Source organism: Lithobates pipiens, unplaced genomic scaffold (genome assembly GCF_037356315.1).
Source record: "Lithobates pipiens isolate NorthernLeopardFrog02 unplaced genomic scaffold, aLitPip1_a1.2 Scaffold_18, whole genome shotgun sequence".
Lineage (NCBI taxonomy): Eukaryota > Metazoa > Chordata > Amphibia > Anura > Ranidae > Lithobates > Lithobates pipiens.
In genome coordinates, this window is record NW_027507758.1 from 151,997,765 (window position 1) to 152,023,453 (window position 25,689).

Consider the following 25,689-nt stretch of genomic DNA (forward strand, 5'->3'; position numbering starts at 1 on the left):
AAATATTTAACACAATAAAACCTGCAAGACCTATTGCCTCCCTAGGTCAATAAATGGACATAATACAATAATAACTTGAGACTCAAGTAAATGATGGTAAGAATACGACAGTTTATAGCTCTACGCGTTTCGTGGCTTTTGAGCCACTCATCAGGAGCAAGGCGTAATGAATCTGTGATAGAATAATAATAGATCAATAATGTGATAAAAATGATAAGCGACATGAATGTGGAAAGGATGAATAAACCTTACCCCAAGTACATGTCTACTTGCTCAGATACACAAATCGGTGATGGGATGACCGGGTGACGCAAACCGTCCGGGGGCACCCCCGGCCGGGAGCTGTGGCAGGCGGCCCGGAAACATAACCCACACAGGCTTCACCCAGGGCGGGCATGGAACTAACGAGGCACTCCTGTGGGGGAACAAATAGGTGATGGAGCGGATAAGAATGTAAAAGTGAGCAGAAAAGTGCCCAAAGGGAAAGGTGAAAAGAAAGTAATGGGCAAAAGAGCCCGTGCTGATAAAGGGTAAGCAGGGTGGGACAGTGAAGGTATCCCAAAGACAAAAGCAAAAGTGAGGGGTGAGAAAGTGATCCAAAAACATGCATAAAGAAAATGGATAGGAAACTTATCCATAGAAGACCAATAATGGAAGTGTGAACCGTGTAAGGAAAGTGAAGGGTGCACCATTACCTGTATTTAGAAAAATATATGGGAGAAGAGGCAGAAGAAAACCCTGACTGTGTGTGAACCCAAGTGCAGGCAACCTCGAGTGCCAGCCATTGCCCAGGAAAATACCTGCATGTGCGTCGCCAGGGAATGCCCATCAACGCCACGACGCATGGCGGAAAGCAAGGAGGATGGGCTAGCAGCCGGGCTGACCAAGTCACCGGCCGAATGGCTACACATCCCCCAGTCCGCCCGCGGATGTAGGCTCCACGTGCAGGGACGCGGCGGCGTCAGAGTGACGTTGCGCGTTCAGCGTGGGACCGTGACGTCGACGCGCTGTGCGGGATCTCCACCCCCCCAGGCATAGGATGACGCGGGGGCAGGGGGAGGTCCGCAGAGCGCGACGCAACTCCCGGAAGTAAGGACAGAACCGGGCGGCACGGCAGTCCGATCACACCACACACCAACGGTGTAAATAGGCCAAGACCACATGTCTATAAGGGACTTAATTATATATAAAAAATTATATAAATATGAGTTCTAGAAATTTTGAGAGGTTACTTAAATTTAAATAATATAATTGGATAAGAACAAGGGAGGCTAAATCGAAGGTCAATAATTTGCAAGAATGTAGTAAAGATAAGCAAATAGAGCATAACTAAGTACTTCCATCCCTAATTAGTTAAATGACAAAAAATGAAGGTTTTTAGGGACTTTAAGGAAATTATGTCCTGGTAAAGGTCATGTAATTCCATCCCTAGGGACTTTGAGTGAAACCATGACCTGGTAAGGTCACAAGTTTCCATCCCAATTTGTTGAGAAGGAGGAGAGCAAGGGGGCGGGACTTTATATGAAGTAAAAGGTAGCTGTAGAGTTGATTGGTGAGTATATAGGAATTTAATTGATTATGACAGTAATACATACATAATAAGCAGATACAGAGATGTAACATTAATATCATAAGATCAACATTTACACTTGTTAATATCATCAATTACTCATGGTAGATTAACAATCAGATTCCAAAATTCACCAGCAAAGGATTGGGTAAAAATATTTAACACAATAAAACCTGCAAGACCTATTGCCTCCCTAGGTCAATAAATGGACATAATACAATAATAACTTGAGACTCAAGTAAATGATGGTAAGAATACGACAGTTTATAGCTCTACGCGTTTCGTGGCTTTTGAGCCACTCATCAGGAGCAAGGCGTAATGAATCTGTGATAGAATAATAATAGATCAATAATGTGATAAAAATGATAAGCGACATGAATGTGGAAAGGATGAATAAACCTTACCCCAAGTACATGTCTACTTGCTCAGATACACAAATCGGTGATGGGATGACCGGGTGACGCAAACCGTCCGGGGGCACCCCCGGCCGGGAGCTGTGGCAGGCGGCCCGGAAACATAACCCACACAGGCTTCACCCAGGGCGGGCATGGAACTAACGAGGCACTCCTGTGGGGGAACAAATAGGTGATGGAGCGGATAAGAATGTAAAAGTGAGCAGAAAAGTGCCCAAAGGGAAAGGTGAAAAGAAAGTAATGGGCAAAAGAGCCCGTGCTGATAAAGGGTAAGCAGGGTGGGACAGTGAAGGTATCCCAAAGACAAAAGCAAAAGTGAGGGGTGAGAAAGTGATCCAAAAACATGCATAAAGAAAATGGATAGGAAACTTATCCATAGAAGACCAATAATGGAAGTGTGAACCGTGTAAGGAAAGTGAAGGGTGCACCATTACCTGTATTTAGAAAAATATATGGGAGAAGAGGCAGAAGAAAACCCTGACTGTGTGTGAACCCAAGTGCAGGCAACCTCGAGTGCCAGCCATTGCCCAGGAAAATACCTGCATGTGCGTCGCCAGGGAATGCCCATCAACGCCACGACGCATGGCGGAAAGCAAGGAGGATGGGCTTATGTTTCCGGGCCGCCTGCCACAGCTCCCGGCCGGGGGTGCCCCCGGACGGTTTGCGTCACCCGGTCATCCCATCACCGATTTGTGTATCTGAGCAAGTAGACATGTACTTGGGGTAAGGTTTATTCATCCTTTCCACATTCATGTCGCTTATCATTTTTATCACATTATTGATCTATTATTATTCTATCACAGATTCATTACGCCTTGCTCCTGATGAGTGGCTCAAAAGCCACGAAACGCGTAGAGCTATAAACTGTCGTATTCTTACCATCATTTACTTGAGTCTCAAGTTATTATTGTATTATGTCCATTTATTGACCTAGGGAGGCAATAGGTCTTGCAGGTTTTATTGTGTTAAATATTTTTACCCAATCCTTTGCTGGTGAATTTTGGAATCTGATTGTTAATCTACCATGAGTAATTGATGATATTAACAAGTGTAAATGTTGATCTTATGATATTAATGTTACATCTCTGTATCTGCTTATTATGTATGTATTACTGTCATAATCAATTAAATTCCTATATACTCACCAATCAACTCTACAGCTACCTTTTACTTCATATAAAGTCCCGCCCCCTTGCTCTCCTCCTTCTCTAGTGTCTTACTGCTGTATAATACTGACTTAATTTTTCTGTGCTATTACAATATTATTCTTCACACTTTTATTTCCCTTCTTGAAATTAAATTGTTCAATCTAATTTTATTGAGATTTTTTGATCCAATTTTATAAAACAAAAAATATTTCAACATACTGCAGTTAAACAGAAAAAAACATACTACACTATAGAAATATACATTGCAGAAATCATATTACACATAGATATATATAAAGAACCTACAAAAACCCTTGCCCAGGTGATGGCCTCAATTAATTAAGGTACTATTGCGATAAGACCAACAATATGTACGCTTAAATATAGGGGAAAAAAATAAGATGAACTACCAGACTACTCAGGTTGTTGGACCCTTGGGGAGAATAACCATGTTAAATCTCACTCACTACAACAAGATTATAGTCTTTGGCTATTACTCCCCCTCTTCCACTCCCGCAAGGGTGTAGGACACGTAACAAACAAAAAAGAAAAAAAACTGGGGGGAAAAAGAAAGACTAATGCAATCAGGAATAGGCACTTGTAAAGTTGTAGAAAGTTTGCATACCCTTGCAGAAATTGTGAAATTTTGGCATTAATATATATGATAAATATATGAAAAATATGATTGATCATGCCAAAAAACTGTCTTTTATTTAAGGATAGCAATCACATGAAGCCATTTATTATCACATCGTTTTTTGGATCCTTTTTAAATCATAATGATAACAGAAATCATCCAAATGGCCCTGATAAAAATGTTAGATACCCTGGAATGTTTGGCCTTGGTACAGACACAGAAGGTGGCACACACAGGTTAAAATGGCAATTAAAGGTTAATTTCCCACATTTGTGGCTTTTTAAATCACAATTGGTGTGTGTGTATATAACTAGTCAATTCGTTTTTTAGCTCTCACAGGGATGCACTAAGCAGGCTAGACACTGAGCCATGAGGGAGTAGAAAAGAACAGTCAAAAGACCTGCATAACAAGGCAAATAAACTTTAAAAAGATGGAAGAGAATATAAAAATATATCCAAAGCCTTGAATGTGCCAGTCAGTACTGTTTAATCACTTATTAAGAAGTGGAAAATTAGGGGCTCTTTTGATATCAAGCCAAGGTTGGGTAGACCAAGGAAGATTGCAGCCACAACTGGCGGAAGAATTGCTCAGGATACAAAGAAAAACCCACAGGTAACCGCAGGAGAAATATAGACTGCTCTCCAAAAAGACCATGTGGTTGTTTTTAAGGAGCACAATTCAATGATACTTGAACAAAAAAAAGCTGCATGGTTGAGCTACCAGAAGGAAGCCTATACTGCGCCAATGCCATAAAAAAGCCATTGAGACATATCAAGGTGTTGTTGGGCTTATTGTAACCAGACTTTTTTGTGGAACTTGTACAGTAAAGACTTTTTTCTGGCCACTTGACCATGCAGCTCTTTTTTGTTCAAGTATCATCGTATTGTGCTCCTTAAAAACAACCCCACCATCTTTTTCCAGAGCAGCCTGTATTTGTCCCGAGGTTACCTGTGGGTTTTTCTTTGTATCCTGAAAAGTTCCTGCGCCAGTTGTGGCTGAAATCTTTCCCATCTTTGTAAAGTTTCATTACCTTGTTGTGCAGGTCTTTTGACTGTTCTTGTCTACCTCATCATGGCTCAGTGTCTAGCCTGCTTAGCGCATCCATGTGAGAGCTAATGAACTCATTGACTATTTATTTACAGACACCAGTTGTGATTTAAAAAGCCACAAATGTGGGAAATTAACTTTTAATTTCCATTTTAACCTGTCTGTGCCACTTTCTGTGTCTGTACCAAGGCCAAACATTTCAGGGTATGTAAAAATGTTATCAGGGCCATTTGGGTGATTTCTGTTATCATTATGATTTTAAAAGGATCCAAAAAACGATGTGATAATAAATGGCTTCATGTGATTCCTATCCTTAAATATGGCATGACCACTCAGTCATATTTTCAATATTAATGCCAAAATGTCACAATTTCTGCCAGGGTATGTAAACTTTTGAGCACAACTGTACATACCAACAGCACCTCGTTCATCTTGACTCTAGACCTGGTTAACATCTTACAGCCTACACATGTATATATGTCTCATTTCAGAGGATTCCCTGAACAATTTCCAAGGAAGCCAAATTTGACAACATTGTTCATAAGTGTCCAGTTCAGATGACAAGAGTATTTCCCTCATCATAATATGGTCCATCTCTATAACCCACTCAATCAAAGGTGGGGCATGGGCTGATCGCCTGTGGCGCGGTATAACTGCTCTTGCTGCTTTCAGCCAATGCCTAAGAAGGCCTTTTTTTATGTTTTTTTAAGAGCTGGTCAAGATAGATAGCAAAGCAGATTGTGGCATATTGGGGACTATCATTCCAGTTGCATGAGTATGGAGCTCAAGAATCACACCTCAGAAACCATGGACAGATGGACATTCACACCAGATATGTAATAACAAACCCTACTTGAAATGTAAAAGCCCAATAAAACTCTTTGTGAAACAAAACACTCCACTATGGACAAACCCGAAATAAAAAAGCTGTTAATTTTGCAGGGGAAGATGCACTTTGCATGGGAATTTTTCCTAGACTGTAGGGAATGTGGTGAGAGTTCACTTTACAAAGAATACCAAATCATAAGCAAGGAAAATTTAAAAAAAACTAATTTTGCTTGAACACGATTGGATGGTGGTGGTCAGTAGAACTTTGCCTCATTTATTAAACTCTGGGGCAAATTCCACTTCAAATTTCAACTTCCCTTGCAGTGTGAGTTTGCTTTTGTAAAAAAAACCCTAGGTGTCAATTACATGCTACTAAAGAACATCCATGGAGGAAACATTTTTGACCAATTATAGTGTCTGTGGGGTAGCTGATGAAGAATAAAATGCTTTACAGTGTTACTAAACCCACAACAGTAAAAGTCAGTCTCTATATGCAGTAAAGCATGCTTGTTATACTCACTGTGGAACCTAAGGGGTTAATCTTGCACATTGTGTAAAAAGGTTGTTTGATCTTGTCTTCTTTGATCCTCCCCTTCTTTCACTGTCCCCAATCTCCTGATAAGACAGAGCATTTGGAGTCACTCTGCACATGCTCAGTTTGCTAGAGAGTTTTTATTTTTCTTGGGAGCAGGGCCGTCTTTAATATTGATTGGACCCTGGACAAAAATTTTCTTAGGGCCCCCCTCCTCACATGCAATTTCTCTCTCCACCTTCTCTGAGACATACCATAAATAGCAGCTAGACTTAAAATCAGTTTACTGTATCAGATCAGGCAACGATTGCAACTGGTTGCCAGAGGTTACAGCATATCATTACTGCTTACTGACTGGTTGCTAGAGGTTACAGCACTCCTTAAGGCTCACTGATTAGTTGCTAGAGGTTACAGCACATTTCTGCTTGTTGATTGGCTGCTAGAGATTGCTGTACAGTAATACTGCTCACTGGTTGTTATAGGTTACAGCAGGGGGGCATAATATACCTATGAATGCTGCCTTTATTTACATATCAATGCAGTTGGCCTCAGCTATTTACATATGAATGCCAGTATTTACATGTAAACACAGGTCTGCAGGTGAGTCATCTGTACACAACAATAGGGCAGAGCTGGACAGCATTAGTAGCAGCACAGGACTAAAACTTCAAGGGACAAGGGAATGTAAACTGGGATAGTTGGCAAGTATGAGGCAGCTGCTTTAGGCCCCACAACAATGACAAGGCCCAGGACAGCTGCCCCTTTTGCCCTGCCTTAAAGACGGCCCTGCTTGGGAGGGTGCATGTGATCAGCACAGGGCCAGTCAGCACTGTCTAGATTCCAGATAGAGGGTCGGGGTCCTGCAGCCTCATGTGACTTCTATCAGTGTCTAAGCCTGTAGGATGTCTTTTCATTCTATTTTGACTGTCCTAAGACTGCTTTATACTACTGATGAGAAAAGGCATTTAGCAGTTTATTTTTACTAAAACAGAAGCAAAGAGGATTTAAAAGATGAAGTGAAGCCAACCAAACAAAATGATACCACATCCCAAGTATTTAATTTGAAAAAAGGGAGCAAGGGGAGAGGTGACTAGCCTCAACGGGACTTTTAACGGTATCAAACATTACATGTATTAAAGAAGATCAGATAGCAATCACTCAAAAAGAGTTTTTTTTATTAAAAAATTCATAGAAATTTATTATACAAAAAAATAACAAATTTTGCTAAAACAGCACTATCAAAACAGATATACATCCATACAATACATAGAGATCTGGAAGAATCATTTGTGAACTCAGTCAATGTAATATGATGCTCAACATGTTTCACTCATGGACGAGTTTCTTCAGGAGCTTTGAATATCATTGACAAGTATAGTACCACTGTATGTTCACAAAATAAGATCAATCAGAATAATCACGTATTGCAAAAAATGAAGATCCTCAGTGGTGGATGGGGGGACATCCGGACTATATGTGCTTGCAGGGAAGTGCTTCAAAATAGCAGTTTAAATACATACTGATAGGATCAATATTAGAAAAACTGAACCCATACATAGGGGTCAAGGGCTGCCGTTCTGTGGAGGACTGTGTGCATGCAAGGTTCTTACGTTTGTGCAACTAGACTTGATAAGCCCTAGTGTAATACGAAGTCCACTTTACCTTGTATGAGAGCGGCTAGGAGGATATCTTTCCTGTCCATCTTGGAAACTGCGGTCTAGCTACGGCAGCCCCTGACCCCTATGTATGGGTTCAGTTTTTCTAATATTGATCCTATCAGTATGTATTTAAACTGCTATTTTGAAGCACTTCCCTGCAAGCACATATAGTCCAGATGTCCCCCCATCCACCACTGAGGCTCTTCATTTTTTGCAATACGGGATTATTCTGATTGATCTTATTTTGTGAACATACAGTGGTACTATACTTGTCAATAATATTCAAAGCTCCTGAAGAAACTCGTCCATGAGTGAAACATGTTGAGCATCATATTACATTGACTGAGTTTACAAATGATTCTTCCAGATCTCTATGTATTGTATGGATGTGTATCTGTTTTGATAGTGCTGTTTTAGCAAAATTTGTTATTTTTTTGTATAATAAATTTCTATGAATTTTTTTATAAAAAAAACTCCTTTTGAGTGATTGTTATCTGATCTTCTTTAATACATGTAATGTTTGATACCGTTAAAAGTCCCATTGAGGCTAGTCACCTCTCCCCTTGCTCCCTTTTTTCAGAAGCAAAGAGGATTTAAAACCTAATGGGTTTTACTTCCTCTTTATTTCCCTGCAAAGGTAAAGCATAATGGGCTTCTATTGCATTGCATAGTAGCCCATCATGTGTCACTTACCTGAAACCGAATTGCGCAGGAGCTGACCCCTTTAGAAATGGCACGATCTGCCCTTTCATAAGTGCGCATGTGCCCTAGACATCGGCGCATGGATTTTTTGTAAATATCTCCTAAACTGTGGAGGTTTAGGAGATATTTCCAGCACCTACAGGTAAACCTTAATATAGGCATACCTGTAGGTAAAAGTGGTTGTACATGGTGTACAACCACTTTAAAGCGGTATTAAACCCAAAAGCATACATTCATTATATTGCAGCTTACCAATTCTTAGATGTGATGGCTGCATTTGGATTTTTTTAGGCTTTCTTTACCTTTATTTTCACCAAGTGATCCAGTAAGTTAGTCTGTTGTTTTTCAATGGAACAAGCTGTCTGGCAGATGAAGCAGTTAGAGGGTTGTTGCAAACCATTTAACACACAATATTCCCAACAGTGTGATGTCTAAACTAGACCCGACAGTGGTTTCTATATGAAAATGGATCTATTTCTTCTCCACTTGACTGTACAGTAATACCTTGGATTACAAGCATAATTCATTCCAGAAGCATGCTGGTAATCCACAGCAATCATATATCAAAGTGAGTTTCCCCATAAGAAATAATGGAAACTCAGATGATTCGTTGTACAACCACTGCTGGTGTATGCAGTACTGTATGTGGCCAGAGGTCAGGGGCTGCTGATGCTCAGAGATGCTTGGGAACTGTTAAAACTTTTGGGGTGCTCCGATGCATGTTGCGCCTGCCCCACCAACTGGGAGTGTCTCCGAGCATCTCTGAGCGTCTCCGAGTTCTCCAGGAAGCGCTGGGAGCAACTAGCGCCCCCAGTCCTCTGGCTACATATGGTAATATATACACCAGCTGCTTGAGTCCTGCTCGTCTTGCGAGACAGCACTCGCAAATCAAGTCAGTGTTTTAAAAGAAATATAGCTCGTCTTGCGAAACACTCATATACCGTGTCACTCGCAAACCGAGGTATCACTGTATTGTATATCTCACTCTCTCTAACATTTCCTCTAAATGTTTTATTTTTCATTTAAGTAATATGATCAACTGGAAAAAAAAAAGAACTAACATTGTTATTTTCTGTACTTCTTCTCGGGGTGGAATTTAAAGATATATGCCCCTTCCAAATATTACAAATTTATACAGTTCATTACTTTGTTTTCCTTTTTTAAATCTATGAGTCAAGGCTTTTATTTAAATGATACCACTTTGGGGGTCTTTGTCGACAGATTTTGGGCTTGTAACACCAGCTTGAAGTGATCCAAAGCTCATCAGCGCAGACCTTGAGGCTGGGTTCATTCCGCAGCACGGAGCGGCTCACAGCAGGGGTCCGATGCGTCCTTGTTCAACGTTTCAGGTCAAATTTCAGCCCAAATTTTTGCCTGAAATGGATCAGAAGACGCACAGGACTCCTGTGCAATTCGCACCAGAGCCGCCCCAAAGATGTGTGAACCGTCTCCATAGAGAGCCGGGTGAAGTCACCTGGCATGCGAATTGGATGTGGGGAAACCAATTCGCAATAGTGTGAACCCAGCCTGAATCATAAACAAATACGCACCCTAAACTGATATTATATTCTTTAGCTAATCCCTATGGTTATAATGTCTCAAACCTCTTAATTCATTGTCCCCTTATACTCAGGGGCGGACTGACAACTCATGGGGCCCCCGGGTAATAGGAGATTATGGGGCCCCCGGGCAATAGGAGATTATGGGGCCCCCAGGCAATCAGAGATTATGGGACCACACAGTATACACACACACAGTATACAATCACACAGTATACACATACATGTACACACAGTATACACAGACATGTTTCTATTGTCTGAGAAAGTACTGGAGAGGTGGGGCAGCTTTAATCTCTGGATTAGACCAAAAAGATGTCGGTAAGGGACATTTCAGAGACAGGTTTTAAAAAAAAAACACACAGATTTTTACATACTGTCCCTGGTTTTACTGAGACTGGCAACCCTGATGGGGACCCCCTAGTGTCCCGGGGCCCTTGGGCAGTGCCCAAATGCCTGAATGGTCAGTCTGTACCTGCTTATACTGTATAATAAATATACTAAGTTTTATGTTTAAATTTAAACACAGAAATGTCCCTTTATTTTTACGATTGCAAGTGTACTTTTTTAGTTATTTGACAATGGGATCGTAAAAAATACATTACTCCCATGTCTGCGCCACCTGCACTGTGTGGCATTAACAAAACAACAAAACCATCATCAAGGCTCACACAGAAGTGATCTTTGTCGCATACCTGTAAATTATCTGTGCATATTGTATCTCTAAACTAAAGGTCACAGCCTAATAACAGCTTGCAAGAACACATGTACTAATTAGAGAACTCTCTACCCTTTCATTGTTCGCTTTGATCATTTCAGCAACCTTCTTAGTCACACTGACATTGGCAAATTTGGATTTGTATACAGGTTTTCATGCCTCATAATTAACATCAGGGCTCGAGTGCTGCGGGAACGCATGGGAACGGCGTTCCCGTACTATTTCCACAGCGGGAACGCCGTTCCCATTAGCTATCTGAGCCGGGCCGGCTGAGGCTATGCAGCGCGTAGTCCGCGCCGCTCCTCAGCCGCCGAGTGACTGTGCGTGCCCACGCCGAAGTCATGTGACCGGTTGCTAGATGCGGAGCGGCCCCTGCCTAGCAACCGGTCACATGACTTCGGCGTGGGCACGCACTGGCACGAGACCGTCAGTGTGACGCGCCGGACTGTCCTCCCGCTCCCCTCTACCCAGTGCCTCCTGTGGAAACAGCCGCTGCACTGTGAGTTTACTTAGTTCTTCTCCCCCCAGAACAGAAGGGAAGAGAATACCAGGAGGTCAGTCACGAGTAGTGTGTAAGTAAGTTGCATTCTACAATACCCTGCCAAATTGCCAATACTCATCCATACTGCCAATACTCATCAATACTCTGCAATACCCTGCCAATACTCATCAATACTCTGCAATACCCCGCCAATACTCATCAATACTCTGCAATACCCCGCCAATACTCTGCAATACCCCGCCAATACTTTGCAATACCCCGCCAATACTCTGCAATACCCGCCAATACTCATCAATACTCTGCAATACCCCGCCAATACTCTGCAATACCCGCCAATACTCTGCAATACATACCCTGCCAATACTCTGCAGTACCCTATCAATACTCTGCAATACCCTATCAATACTCTGCAATACCCTGCCAATACTCTGCAATACCCTATCAATACTCTGCAATACCCTATCAGTATCAATAATCTGCAATACCCTGCCAATACTCTGCAATACCCTATCAATACTCTGCACTACCCTATCAATACTCTGCACTACCCCGCCAATACTCTGCAATACCCCACCAATACTCTGCAATACCCCGCCAATAATCTGCAATACATACCCTGCCAATACTCTGCAATACCCTGTCAATACTCTGCCAATACTCTGCAATACATACCCTGCCAATACTCTGCAATACCCTGCCAATACTCTGCCAATACACACCCTGCAATACCCTATCAATACTCTTCAATATTCTGCCAATACTCTTCAATATCCTGTCAATACTCTGCAATACTCTGCAATACATACCCTGACAATACTCTGCAATACCCTGCCAATACTCTGCCAATAAATACCCTGCCAATACTCTGCAATACCCTGTCAATACTCCACAATACTCTGCCAATACTCTGCAATACATACCCTGCCAATACTCTGCAATACCCTGCCAATACTCTGCAGTACCCTATCAATACTCTGCAATACTCTGTCAATACTCTGCAATACCCTGCCAATACTCTGCAATACCCTGCCAATACATACCCTGCCAATACTCTGCAATACCCTGCCAATACATACCCTGCCAATACTCTGCAATACCCTGCCAATACTCTTCAATACTCTGCCAATACTCTTCAATATCCTGCCAATACTCTGCAATACATACCCTGCCAATACTCTGCAATACCCTGTCAATACTCTGCCAATACTCTGCAATACATACCCTGCCAATACTCTGCAATACCCTGCCAATACTCTGCCAATACACACCCTGCAATACCCTATCAATACTCTTCAATATTCTGCCAATACTCTTTAATATCCTGTCAATACTCTGCAATACTCTGCAATACATACCCTGACAATACTCTGCAATACCCTGCCAATACTCTGCCAATAAATACCCTGCCAATACTCTGCAATACCCTGTCAATACTCCACAATACTCTGCCAATACTCTGCAATACATACCCTGCCAATACTCTGCAATACCCTGCCAATACTCTGCAGTACCCTATCAATACTCTGCAATACTCTGTCAATACTCTGCAATACCCTGCCAATACTCTGCAATACCCTGCCAATACATACCCTGCCAATACTCTGCAATACCCTGCCAATACATACCCTGCCAATACTCTGCAATACCCTGCCAATACTCTTCAATACTCTGCCAATACTCTTCAATATCCTGCCAATACTCTGCAATACATACCCTGCCAATACTCTGCAACACCCTGCCAATACTCTGCAATACCCTATCAATACTCTGCAATACTGTGCCAATACTCTGCAATACCCTGCCAATACTCTGCCAATAAATACCCTGCCAATACTCTGCAATACCCTGTCAATACTCTTCAATACTCTGCCAATACTCTGCCAATACTCTTTAATACCCTGCCAATACTCTGCAATACCCTGCCAATACTCTGCCAATAAATACCCTGCCAATACTCTGCAATACCCTGTCAATACTCTTCAATACTCTGCCAATACCCTGCCAATACTCTGCAATACCCTGCCAATACTCTGCAATACCCCATCAATACTCTGCAATACTGTGCCAATACTCTGCAATATCCTGCCAATACTCTGCCAATACACACCCTGCAATACCCTATCAATACTCTGCAATACCCTACCAATACTCTGCCAATAAATACCCTGCCAATACTCTGCAATACCCTGTCAATACTCTGCCAATACTCTGCCAATACTCTGCAATACATACCCTGCCAATACTCTGCAATACCCTGCCAATACTTTGCCAATACACACCCTGCAATACCCTATCAATACTCTTCAATATTCTGCCAATACTCTTCAATATCCTGTCAATACTCTGCAATACTCTGCAATACATACCCTGACAATACTCTGCAATACCCTGCCAATACTCTGCCAATAAATACCCTGCCAATACTCTGCAATACCCTGTCAATACTCCACAATACTCTGCCAATACATACCCTGCCAATACTCTGCAATACCCTGCCAATACTCTTCAATACTCTGCCAATACTCTGCCAATACTCTGCCAATACTCTTCAATACTCTGCCAATACTCTTCAATACTCTGCCAATACTCTGCCAATACTCTTCAATACTCTGCCAATACTCTGCCAATACTCTTCAATACCCTGCCAATACTCTTCAATACCCTGCCAATACTCTGCAATACCCTGCCAATACTCTGCCAATACTCTTCAATACCCTGCCAATACTCTGCAATACCCTGCCAATACTCTGCAATACCCCATCAATACTCTGCAATACTGTGCCAATACTCTGCAATACTGTGCCAATACTCTGCAATACCCTGCCAATACTCTGCCAATACACACCCTGCAATACCCTATCAATACTCTTCAATATCCTGCCAATACTCTTCAATATCCTGCCAATACTCTGCAATACATACCCTGTCAATACTCTGCAACACCCTGCCAATACTCTGCAATACCCTATCAATACTCTGCAATACTCTGCCAATACTCTGCAATACTCTGCCAATACTCTGCAATACCCTGCCAATACTCTGCCAATAAATACCCTGCCAATACTCTGCAATACCCTATCAATACTCTGCAATACTGTGCCAATACTCTGCAATACTCTTCCAATACTCTGCAATACCCTGCCAATACTCTGCAACACCCTGCCAATACTCTGCAATACCCTATCAATACTCTGCAATACTCTGCCAATACTCTGCAATACCCTGCCAATACTCTGCCAATAAATACCCTGCCAATACTCTGCAATACCCTATCAATACTCTGCAATACTGTGCCAATACTCTGCAATACTCTTCCAATACTCTGCAATACCCTGCCAATACTCTGCAATACTCTGCCAATACCCTGCAATACTCTGCCAATACTCTGCCAATACTCTGCAATACATACCCTGCCAATACTCTGCAATACATACCCTGCCAATACTCTGCAATACTCTGCCAATACCCTGCAATACTCTGCAATACATACCCTGCCAATACTCTGCAATACCCTGCCAATATTCTTCAATACTCTGCCAATACTCTGCAATACCCCACCGCTACTCTGCAATACATACCCTGCCAATACTCTGCAATACATACCCTGCCAATACTCTGCAATACCTACCCTGCCAATATTCTGCAATACCCTGCCAATGCTTACCCTGCCAATACTTACTCTGCCAATACCCAGACATACCCATCCATGCTCAGCCAATATTACAGTGGGGGAGATGTATATTGCAGTGGGTACTATATGGTGGTGGCATTTTCACAGGTTTTTGCAAATTCAATAATTATTTGCTGATTCGAAAAATGATCCGATCCATGACTCTGATCCGAGGAATGATCCGATCCGTGAGTTTTTTGATCCGTTGCACCCCTACCAGTTTTCCTCCGTGTCCCCCTCCGTTCTGCTGTCCCCTCCGTTCTGCTAATGTCCCCTCTGTTCTGCTACTGTCCCCCTCCAGTTTTCCTCTCTGCCCCCCTCCAGTTTTCCTCTGTGTCCCCCTCCATTCTGCTACTTCCCCCCTCCGTGAAAACACCTGCTTCTCTGATGAGGGCACTGTTATGGGGACACTCTGATGGGGGGGCTGTCTGAAGGGAACCCCTGCTCTCTGATGGGGGCACTGACAAAGCTCCATTTGATGGGCACTGATCAGGCTGCATTGATGGGAACAGATGAGTGAGTGGCCTGGGGCCTGAGCCCCACTTTGCAGAAACAATACAGGCAGCCTGAGAAGAGGAGCTCCGGGCCGGCACACTCAGCATGCCCGACCTCCCTCCCCTGCACAGACCAACACATGTGTGGACATCTTGCGGCAGAAGGGGCCCCACATATCGTAGCTTGCATAGAGACATAGTGCAGAAGGGGCCCCCAGTCATTGCAATCCCCTGCGAGGGAACCGTTTTCACACATTTGTGGTGGTTTTTTATTAGTATAGCATACAGCTTAAATTATTTTGTTACATCTGTTCTAGATTTATTTAAGGCATGTGAATTTTGGAGGTGTCCTTGTAAACTGGTACTATAAATGTTGCAGTTTATTTGTTAATGGAGTATGATTATATATATGAATTTGGTGATGTCACCCATTAGGAGTGGGCTTGGCATTGAACGCCTATCTTCTCTATTGTTTATTAGTCTCATTGGCCCCCCTGTGCATTTATGGGATCCTTTGCCATATGTCACAAAATGGCTGACCACACATCGCAGCGCAGATGATAATAAATCTCGGAAAGTTGATAATCTTAAACGCCAAGTACAACGTTATTCCTGTTTGTGGGATATTTTCTAATGGGCTGTGTAACAGAATTTGGAACAGGGTGTATTTGTGGTAGAAATTCCCTGCGAGGGAAAGATCATCACCCATTGTGTTGATTGTTTTGTTTGACACGTTATTTTGTTTTTGTAAACTTGCACTTTACAATAAATGTTGTACTGTATTTTCTTTGAAGTATATATGCATATGAGCGTACTTTTTTTTTTTTTTTGGTGGGGGAATGGATCTTGGGTGGGAGTTCCCACACTTTTTTTCCCAGGACTTGACCCCTGATTAACATAAAAGTTGTAAACATTTTGGGATTAATTTGGGCGGTATCCGAAATAGAAGCAACAGATAATGACAAGGAATAATGGACAGACTATAATGGGTGGACAAATAAGAAACACTGAGAACATAAACAGCACAAACATGTCACAGGATAGCATGTAGAAAGAAAGATTGCAGAAGTTCATATCTACTACATTTGTAGCACACAGAACAACTAGTAGTCATATTTTCCATAAATTTCACAATAAGGAATACAGTTATTGCACAATTTACTAATTCTGCAACCAATACAGTGTATCAATTACCATTATTTGTTTCATATAAACCAACATATCATGTAGGTTTAAAATGCTGCATACACACATACTAATGCCTATGTGTATACAGTGTTATTGTGTGCAGATAAGCAAATTTGCATTCTCACAATATTTGCTATGTCACTTCGATGCACATGGATATGCATGCTTGTCCACAGCATATCAGATGTGGACTCTGATTTTCTTTAATGTTTTTTAGTCTAAAGGAAAGCTGACCAGTTATCCTTTAACCTCCCTGGCGGTACGATTATTTCGGATTTTAGGAGCTAAAAGCGGTACCATTATTTTGCATGAAAATTTGGCGTTTTATATTGTAGTCCTGCAATTCTTAGGAATAACTCACTTAAATCTGTCCAAACCAGAGTCTAGCAGACATCCCGGGTATGATAAAGTTTGAAAAATGAATTTATAAATTATAATATAATAAATAATTATAAATAATTGTACCAAATAATAATATAACAATAATAAAAATTATTCAATAATGTAATCACATCAAAAACACAGAAATTTGCTCAGTTGCAGAATTGTCACTGTCATTACTTTTCAGTATTTGATGACGGATCTCCACACAAATCGCTATCACTCAATTCTGCGAGTGATTCCAATTTATTATCGCTGTTTTCTAGCTGGTCTAAAACCATTTTTGATGTAAAAGGACAGTTTTGGTTGCTATGGACAATCTCCAGTTTCCAGGCATAAAGAACAGTTTTTATAATATAAAACTGCATGCCGGACACTGGGCAGACCACTAGGGACAACGGGGATGTGAAATATTTACATACAGCAATGTAATCTGTAAGATTACATTATACTGTATGTATACTGTGTGTTTCACTTTTTGAATTTGGCGCCGATCTCCGTCCCCGTACGTCGCAACGCTCGCAGGGCACGGAGATCGGCGATGTGATGCATCGAGCGAGACACGGCTCGCTCGTACAGCGGGGAGACAACGCTGGATCCGAGGGAGAAGGTAAGTAAACCTCCTCCTGGATCCGGCGATGCAGTCCCGAGTCTGGCTCGGGGATACCGCTTTTGGTATGAAAATTCCACCCCGAGCCAGACTCGGGAATACCGCCAGGGGGGTTAAGGGATCTTTGAATTAGCGTTGGTAACAAGTGGTTCGAAATCTGAACTTGAAACCCAAAGCACAGTCACACAAAATAAGCTCCAACCCCCACGACAAGTCTCGGCAGCATACATTTAGGCCTATCCTACCACCCCCAAGTCCTTCAGCAGCGGTCCTCTAGGTCCACTCCAAAGTTACACGAGCAGAACACATTGGTGTGAGATCCAGCACCCACATGTTCACAGACATTGTGCAAGATTTACTAAAACTGGAGCACTCAGAATCTGGTGCAGCTGTGCATAATAGCCAATCAGCTTCTAACTTCAGCTTGTTCATTTAGGCTTTGACAATAAAACTTGAAAGCTAAAACTTTTTATGCAAAGCTAAACCAGATTCTGTACTCTCTGGCTTTAGTAAATCTCCCCCATTGAGTGGATACCAGCCAGGCTCAAACAAACGGCACACACAAAGTCCAGTTCCTCTATTTTTACCCTGATCCTTTACTGAGTACATATAAAATGCTGCTTAGCTCAGTGAGGGAATGTTTAGTTGGGTACAGTAGTAAAAAGGAAACTTTACTTTTATGTAAAGAAATGTAAAGTAACTGCAGGGCTCAAATAGTCTCCTCCGGGGTAAATCAATGTAGCCTAAATCTCTCCCAGTAGGGGATTTCTTCTCTCAAACAGTCTTTCTTTACAGTGGAGCACTAGCGCCCCTTAAGGAGGGATTCCTTTAAAGCCTAATACCTAAGGCCTAAATGAGAGAGGGAGTTAAAATTTCTGACAAGTTAACTTTCTGTCCCTGTGACAACTATGCAAGCAATTATAGCGCTGGCTCCTGACGAGCAGGCGCTATGTTTTTTTTTCAAAGTTAATTTTCCTGAAACCACAGTTGGGTTTTGGGGTTCATTTCCTAAATTTCTGGTTTCAGTACCAGTCCAGCTTGGTTACACTGGGTTCTCCTTGACCGCAGGTGTCGCTATCACTGCTGGCAAGTGTGAGAACGTAGTTTAGCTGGGTGTATTGAATGCCACTGTTCTCTCGGAACCAGCCCAGTGGGAGTGTTCTCCTGCTGTGCATTCTGGGAGGTGGTATCACGTGCTTTGTCTGTTCCAGGGCCAGAGATTGTTTTCTGTCTGTTTGGTTCTGGTGGTCCTCCTGACCCAGCCCCATCGCCCTTCTGGCCTGGAGTGCGGAACCATGCATTTCGAGTCTCGGGGCTAGCTGGTCCGAGGCAATGCAACTGCAGGGACAGGCCCGAGTGGATTTCAGGGCCTATTGATCCGAGGGTGGTCCAGTGCCGTCTCATTTGAAGGGAGAGGCCCAACAATTGAAGAACCCCAGGGGGGGACTCTTCAGGAGAAGGCTGCGCGCAAGGCTGGCTTCTCTGAAGGAGCCTGGAGGCTTAGTTGAAGGATTCAAACTGGATCAACACTCATACGATATCGCCGGATTGGCTGAGAGATACTGGTACTGTATGATAGCTCTTTAAATTTGTCTACATCCCTCAGTGTACCGCTGAAGTCTGTGACTTAGACTTTGTTAAATATCCTATGCTCAAGTCTGTAGCAGAGACTTTGTCAAGCATCCTATGCTCAAGTGTACATCACAAGTCTGTGACAGAGACTTTACCGAACACCCTACTGGCTGCTAGGCCTAGTGAGAGGAGGTCTATTCGGGGGTTATAAAATCCATTTGTGAAACAGTTGCTATTCTCTGGATTTTCCATTAAGAGACTTTCCATTTTTTTCAGTCTAAACTACCTGAACTTACTCCTAACCCTCTACCCTATATTGAAAGACTCTGTTTCTGTTTCAAATAAATAACCCAAAAGAAGATTCAGTGTCAGTTTCCACATTTCTTTGGGCCATCTACCACGGGAATCCCTAGACAGAGAAGCAGACCAGAAGGTAAGGGTAAGCCCAATAAAACCAGCAGCTCCTTCGGGGGTTAGTGCTACACAATAAAGGGAGCAGCTGTAAGACATTATAATACTTCTATTTATACTATTATTCTATGTATACAGTACAGTAATATTCTATATTACTTCATGTTGGTGGGATGCGGTGCATCCACCTGGCAGCAGACTTTTCTATACTTAACAAAGAAATACAGTAATAGCAATTGGAGATCTCCTCTGTCCTTGAATGAAGTGGGAAGTGTATCTAATTGGGCTACTGGAATCTTGGTCTGATGGGAATGCATCCCTTTAGAATTCAGGAGAACTTTATCCATACACAAACTGGGACACATGATAACATTACAAGACCTTCAACTGCTAACCCCCTCTGTGATATCCCTCATTTTGGTAATCTATGGATGGTTGCACCCACAAATGCCTTCAGTGATTTTTGAATAAAACTATGATATTATGCTATTCCAATTTCCAGCTCCCTTGATCCTCCTGAGGAAGTAGACCTTTGGTCTGAGAAACACATTGAGGACTGTATGCCTCCCTGCTTCAGTAATCCCCAATATGACCAGGAAAACATGTGATCATTATCACGGGAATCCGTGCATATTGATCTAGATTTCTCTGGGTCAATTATGGATATTGGATAGTATGGAGGTTTTCCTATTTGAGTGTATTGATGTTTTTATTTTTTATTTGTTGGTTGAACTGGATGGACTTTGGTCCTTTTTCAATCAGATTAACTATGTAATACTATGTAATATGTATAACACTTTTATAATAGAATATGATTATGTGAACTTTTTAAACTACTGTTGAGAATAAAGCAACATTGTACCCTAAAAGTTTGATACTTTTGTCAATTTTTCATTTGTTCCATAGGTTACTGGGATGTGGGTACAAATATTTAGCTATATCCTCCCATACAGTCTCATACATTGTATTGCTCAGGATATAATACTTCCCCATTTTATGAAAAGCGCTTTTATTTTTATGTTTCCCTGTTGGAGAGATTTACCATGACTTCCTGTTCTGACAGAATGTAGGCACAAATCTTTCTTGTAGGGTCAGAGATGGCAATGACAACCTGTCAGAGGCTATAACTCTTCCCTGATCTCTGAAGTTTTGGTTGGTTTTGGACTTCAAATATTTTCCCAATGGTTATGATAGAATTTGCTATGAGGATAGATTAGAGGAACTGAATTTATTCTCTCTTGAGAAGAAGAGATTAAGGGGGGATAGGATCAACATCTACATAAATACATAAGTGGTCCATATAGTGAACTTGGTGGTGAGTTATTCACTTTACGGTCATCACAGAGGACAAGGGGGCACTCTTTCCATCTAGAGGAAAAGAGATTTAATCTCCAAATATGGAAAGGAATCTTCACAGTAAGAGCTGTGAAAATGTTGAATAGACTACCTCCAGAGGTGGATCTGACCAGCTCAGTAGATTGCTTTAAAAAAGGCCTGGATTTTTTCCTAAATGTATATAATATACCTGGATACTAACATGTATAGGTAAAGTTGATCCAGGGAATATCTGATTGCCTTCCGATCAGGAAGGAATTTTTTTCCCTGCGGTAGGAAATTGTATCATGCTTTGCTGGGGTTTTCACCTTCCTCTTGCTCAACTGTGGGTATAGGATTATGTATATGAGATTGTAAGATTTATTTATTTTTTCTCTTCTATTTGTTGAACTAGATGGACTTGTGTATTTTTTCAATACCTGACTAACTATGTAACTATGTAATTTGGCATTTAAAGACATTTTAAAAATAAAAGTTTTACCCATGAGTTGGAAAGACAGGAAAGTATAATTCTATGATATAAATGTATGTGTTGAGATGGTTACATTTGTGAGCTTATGCATTTACATGTAAGGTGTAGAAATCAAGTACTAACAATTTCTTGAATACTAATATATGTAAATTGTGTTCACATCTGTTATTTTCCTTCACAGTCTCAGCTTTCCCAGGCTTTGAGCGGCGTTTCTGATAAAGCAAAAGAAGCCAAAGAATTCTTGGTTCAATTAAAGAACATTCTTCAACAAGTCCAGGTATAGTTTTCTAGAATGTTGTCAATCTGATCTTTGTTACTTCTGGAACCAGGATGTACATCTAGCGCTGCAATTCTTGGTCCTAAAATATGACCTATTGCTAAAAAGCATCTAAAACTAAGATTTTTTTGTTTCTTTATTTCAGTGTTAAAGCCACTGTTTTGTGTTTATTTTTTTTATTAGTATTGCTGTCTGTATCCCCACTGGGAAAATTCACCCTCTCTCTATATGTCCTTGGAGACCATTGTCACTGGGACAGAAAGTGATGAGAATTAGTCAATAGTGACCCCTGTTCTAGTGACAACCGTCTAAAAGCAGATTCCCATCACTTTGGAAGGATTTCCTCTCACTTACTGTTGTCTGAACTGTTAAAAACAGGAAGCGAAGGGAAATCCCCCTAATGGGATGCAGACAGCAAATGAAAAAAAAAAAACACTCTATCAAAATAAAGTTTTGTCCATAGATATACTTGAAGGAAGTGTATACAATATAAAAAATATATTTATAAATATATTAATATAATGCTGATATTATAGTGGCTAACTATATCCCCCAGTATGCATAGTATCACATTCGGTTGTTTCTGTAGCAAAAATAAATACATAGCTGATAATCCCAGTCACAATATCTCACAAACGTGAGTACACCCCTCACATTTTTGTAAATATTTTATTATATCTGTTTATGTGACAACACTGAAGAAATGACACTTTGTTACAATGTAAAGTAGTGAGTGTACAGCTTGTATAACAGTGTAAATTTGCTGTCCCCTCAAAATAACTCAACACACACTCATTAATTTCTAAACCGCTGGCAACAAAAGTGAGTATACCCCTAAGTGAAAATGTCCACATTGGCCCCAATTAGCCATCCCCCCCCCCGCCCCGGTGTCATGTGACTTGTTAGTGTTACAAGGTCTCAGTTGTAAATGGGGAGCAGATGTGTTAAATTTGGTGTTATCGCTCTCACGCTCTTATACTGGTCACTGGAAGTTCAAAATGACACCTCATGGCAAAGAACTCTCTGAGGATCTGAAAAAAAGAAGTGTTGCTCTACATAAACATGGCCTAGGCTATAGGAAGATTGTCAAGACCCTGAAACTGAGCTGCAGCACAGTGACCAAGACCATACAGTGGTTTAACAGGACAGGTTCCACTCAGAAGAGGCCTTGCCATGGTCGACAAAAGAAGTGAGTGCACATGCTCAGCTTCATATCCAGAGATTGTCTTTGGGACATAGATGTATGAGTGCTGCCAGCATTGCTACAGAAGTTGAAGGGGTGGGGGGATCAGCCTATCAGTGCTCAGACCATATGCCCCACACTGTATCAAATTGTTCTGCATGGCTGTTGTCCCAGAAGGAAACATCTTCTAAAGACGATGCACAAGAAAGCCTGCAAACAGTTTGCTGAAGACAAGCAGACTAAGGACATGGATTACTAGAACTCTGTCCTGTGGTCTGATGAGAGCAAGATAAACGTATTTGGTTCAGATGGTGTCAAGTGTGTGTGGCGGCAACCAGGTGAGGAGTACAAAGTCAAGTGTGTCTTGCCTAGAGTCAAGCATGGTGGTGGGAGTGTCATGATCTGGGGCTGCATGAATGCTGCCGGCACTGGGGATCTACAGTTCATTGAGAGAACCATGAATTTTAACATGTACTGTGACATACTGAAGCAGAGCATGATCCCCTCCCTTCAGAGACTGGGCCGCAGGGCAGTATTCCAACATGATAACAATCCCAAACACACTTCCAAGATGACCACTGCCTTTGTAAAGAAGCTGAGGGTAAAGGTGATGGACTGGCCACGCATATCTCCAGACCTAAACCCTATTGAGCGTATGTGGGGGCATCCCCAAATGGAAAGGTGAGGAGTGCAAGGTCTCTAACATCCACCAGCTTCATGATGTCATCATGGAGGAGTGGAAGAGGTCTCCAGTGGCAACCTATGAAGCTCTGGTGAACTCCATGCCCAAGAGGGTTAAGGCAGTGATGGAAAATAATGGTGGCCACACAAAATATTGATACTTTGGCCCCATTTGGACATTTTCACTTAGGGGTGTACTCACTTTTGTTGCCAGCGGTTTAGACATTAATGGCTGTGTGTTGAGTTATTTTGAGGGGACAACAAATTTACACTGTTATACAAGCTGTACACTCACTGCATTACATTGTAGAAAAGTGTTGTCACATGAAAACATAGAATAAAAAATTTACAAAAATGTGAGGGGTGTACTCACTTTTGTGAAATACTGTATGTATAGCAATATGATGTGCTGGGTAGCCTTAAATGTGGAATCCTACATTTTCCAGGTCAGACCACTTGAAGTTACTTGAGTGCATCAACAACCTATTGCTATAGTAAAGAACTTTTAGGCTTGGTTTTATATTTATGTTGATCTTTCATGTTATCAACTGTTCGATCCAATCATTTTATTCAATCAAAGGATCTAAATGATCATTCAATACAAAACACATAACATTCACCCACATTAATCTAGTTGCTTTCTGTGCTATTAGTTAACTGGAAAGAGAACATTTTAGAGTAATTTTCACCATACATCACACAATCAACTCAAAAATTATTCCTTTCTATTTCATTACTTTTTTATGTTGGATTTGAGTCTAGTTTAGTTTAGTTTAAAGGGGTTGTTAAGGCAGTGTACACAATCACTGCCAGCCCCTCTGCTAGTATAATCAATAGTATATACTGTATGCCGTTTTGTAAAATTCATCTTCTAAATACCTTTTTTCTTCTCCCTGATCAGCGGTCACGTGACTGCCCGTCGCTCTCTTCCTCCGATGTATGTACTAGGGAGAGAGGGACTGAGATCTCCTTTTGACGTTTTCCGGGTGGTCACATGATCTCCCTCTTTAGTGCATACATCGGAGGAAGACAACCGCTGTATCAAATTGTTGCAACTCAAGTCGCAGCGACTTTGAAAAAAGGTTCCTGCACTACTTTTCTGCGATGTCATTACGACTTGCATTTACTTCTGTTAAAAGAAGTCGCAAGCCACAATGAAATCACACATCAAAATTGCACTGATAAGTGGCTTTGAAATCATGCGGAAGTAGCGCAATTTCAAAGCCGCACTGGTGTGAACCAGGGCTAAAAATAAATCCAGCCAAAGGTTTTTTGTAGCTTTGGGCATAGTTATTGGAAGCTTTTGTGAAAAGGTTATGCCTCATTTCATCTCATGGTAATTGTGACCAGGACATGAAATTAGTAAAAAATCTCCAATGGGGTGATATACAGTGGATGAACACCTTAACCATGAACTTATATTATTTGGTCTCTTAATTATAGCATTAATAGTGTTCTGGTATATCTGCTGTCTGCCTCTGTTGACTGTAGTCTGAATACACTTCGTGCCCTAGGGTGATAATGCTACTCCTCCAGGTACAGTACGATGAATGCATGTTATCACTCTAGGACAGGAAGCATGTTACCCGCAAAGTCACCAGGTGTAAATAAAGGATAAAAGCCAGTAAAAGTGAATGCAGCTACTACATTTAAGGAGTTGTATGCTGCAATATATTACATTTTTGTTCTTGGGTTTACATACACTTAACAATAAACAGCTGATGGGAGTTATAGCCCTCTCCTATTTGATATGATTTCTAACACCAGGTCTTCCCTGCCAACAGATGGCATGTATGCTATAGGGCCAACAAAGAAGGACATTCTACCTTGTCATCAAGTTGCACATGAGAACAATGGCAGTGCATTTATTTTGTATTGTACTCCCCCTGCTGAGTCAAAACTAGAGCTGTCCAATCAGTAAACATAGGTCTAGATCAGCAGGGGAATGAGTCAAACCTATGCAGAGAGACCACTTCTTCCACATAGAAGGCACTTGTCATTTCCAACTATGGCTGCCTTTAAAAGAAAATGATCCACAAAACTTTGCATGCCTTTTTTGGCACACCTCATATGCCTTTAAACAGAAAGTTAATTGTTTTC

General features: G+C 41.5%; 1 protein-coding gene across 2 annotated transcripts in view; it reads left to right on the forward strand.

Moving 5' to 3' along the window:
- TRIM67 (tripartite motif containing 67) overlaps nucleotides 1-25,689 on the forward strand; it is a 109,320-nt gene that overhangs the window by 23,449 nt on the left and 60,182 nt on the right. For both annotated transcript variants that reach the window (XM_077486277.1, XM_077486278.1), the window contains exon 2: nucleotides 21,630-21,725. In XM_077486277.1, the coding sequence (XP_077342403.1) occupies nucleotides 21,630-21,725 (96 nt within the window). The remainder of the gene's footprint in view (nucleotides 1-21,629; nucleotides 21,726-25,689) is intronic.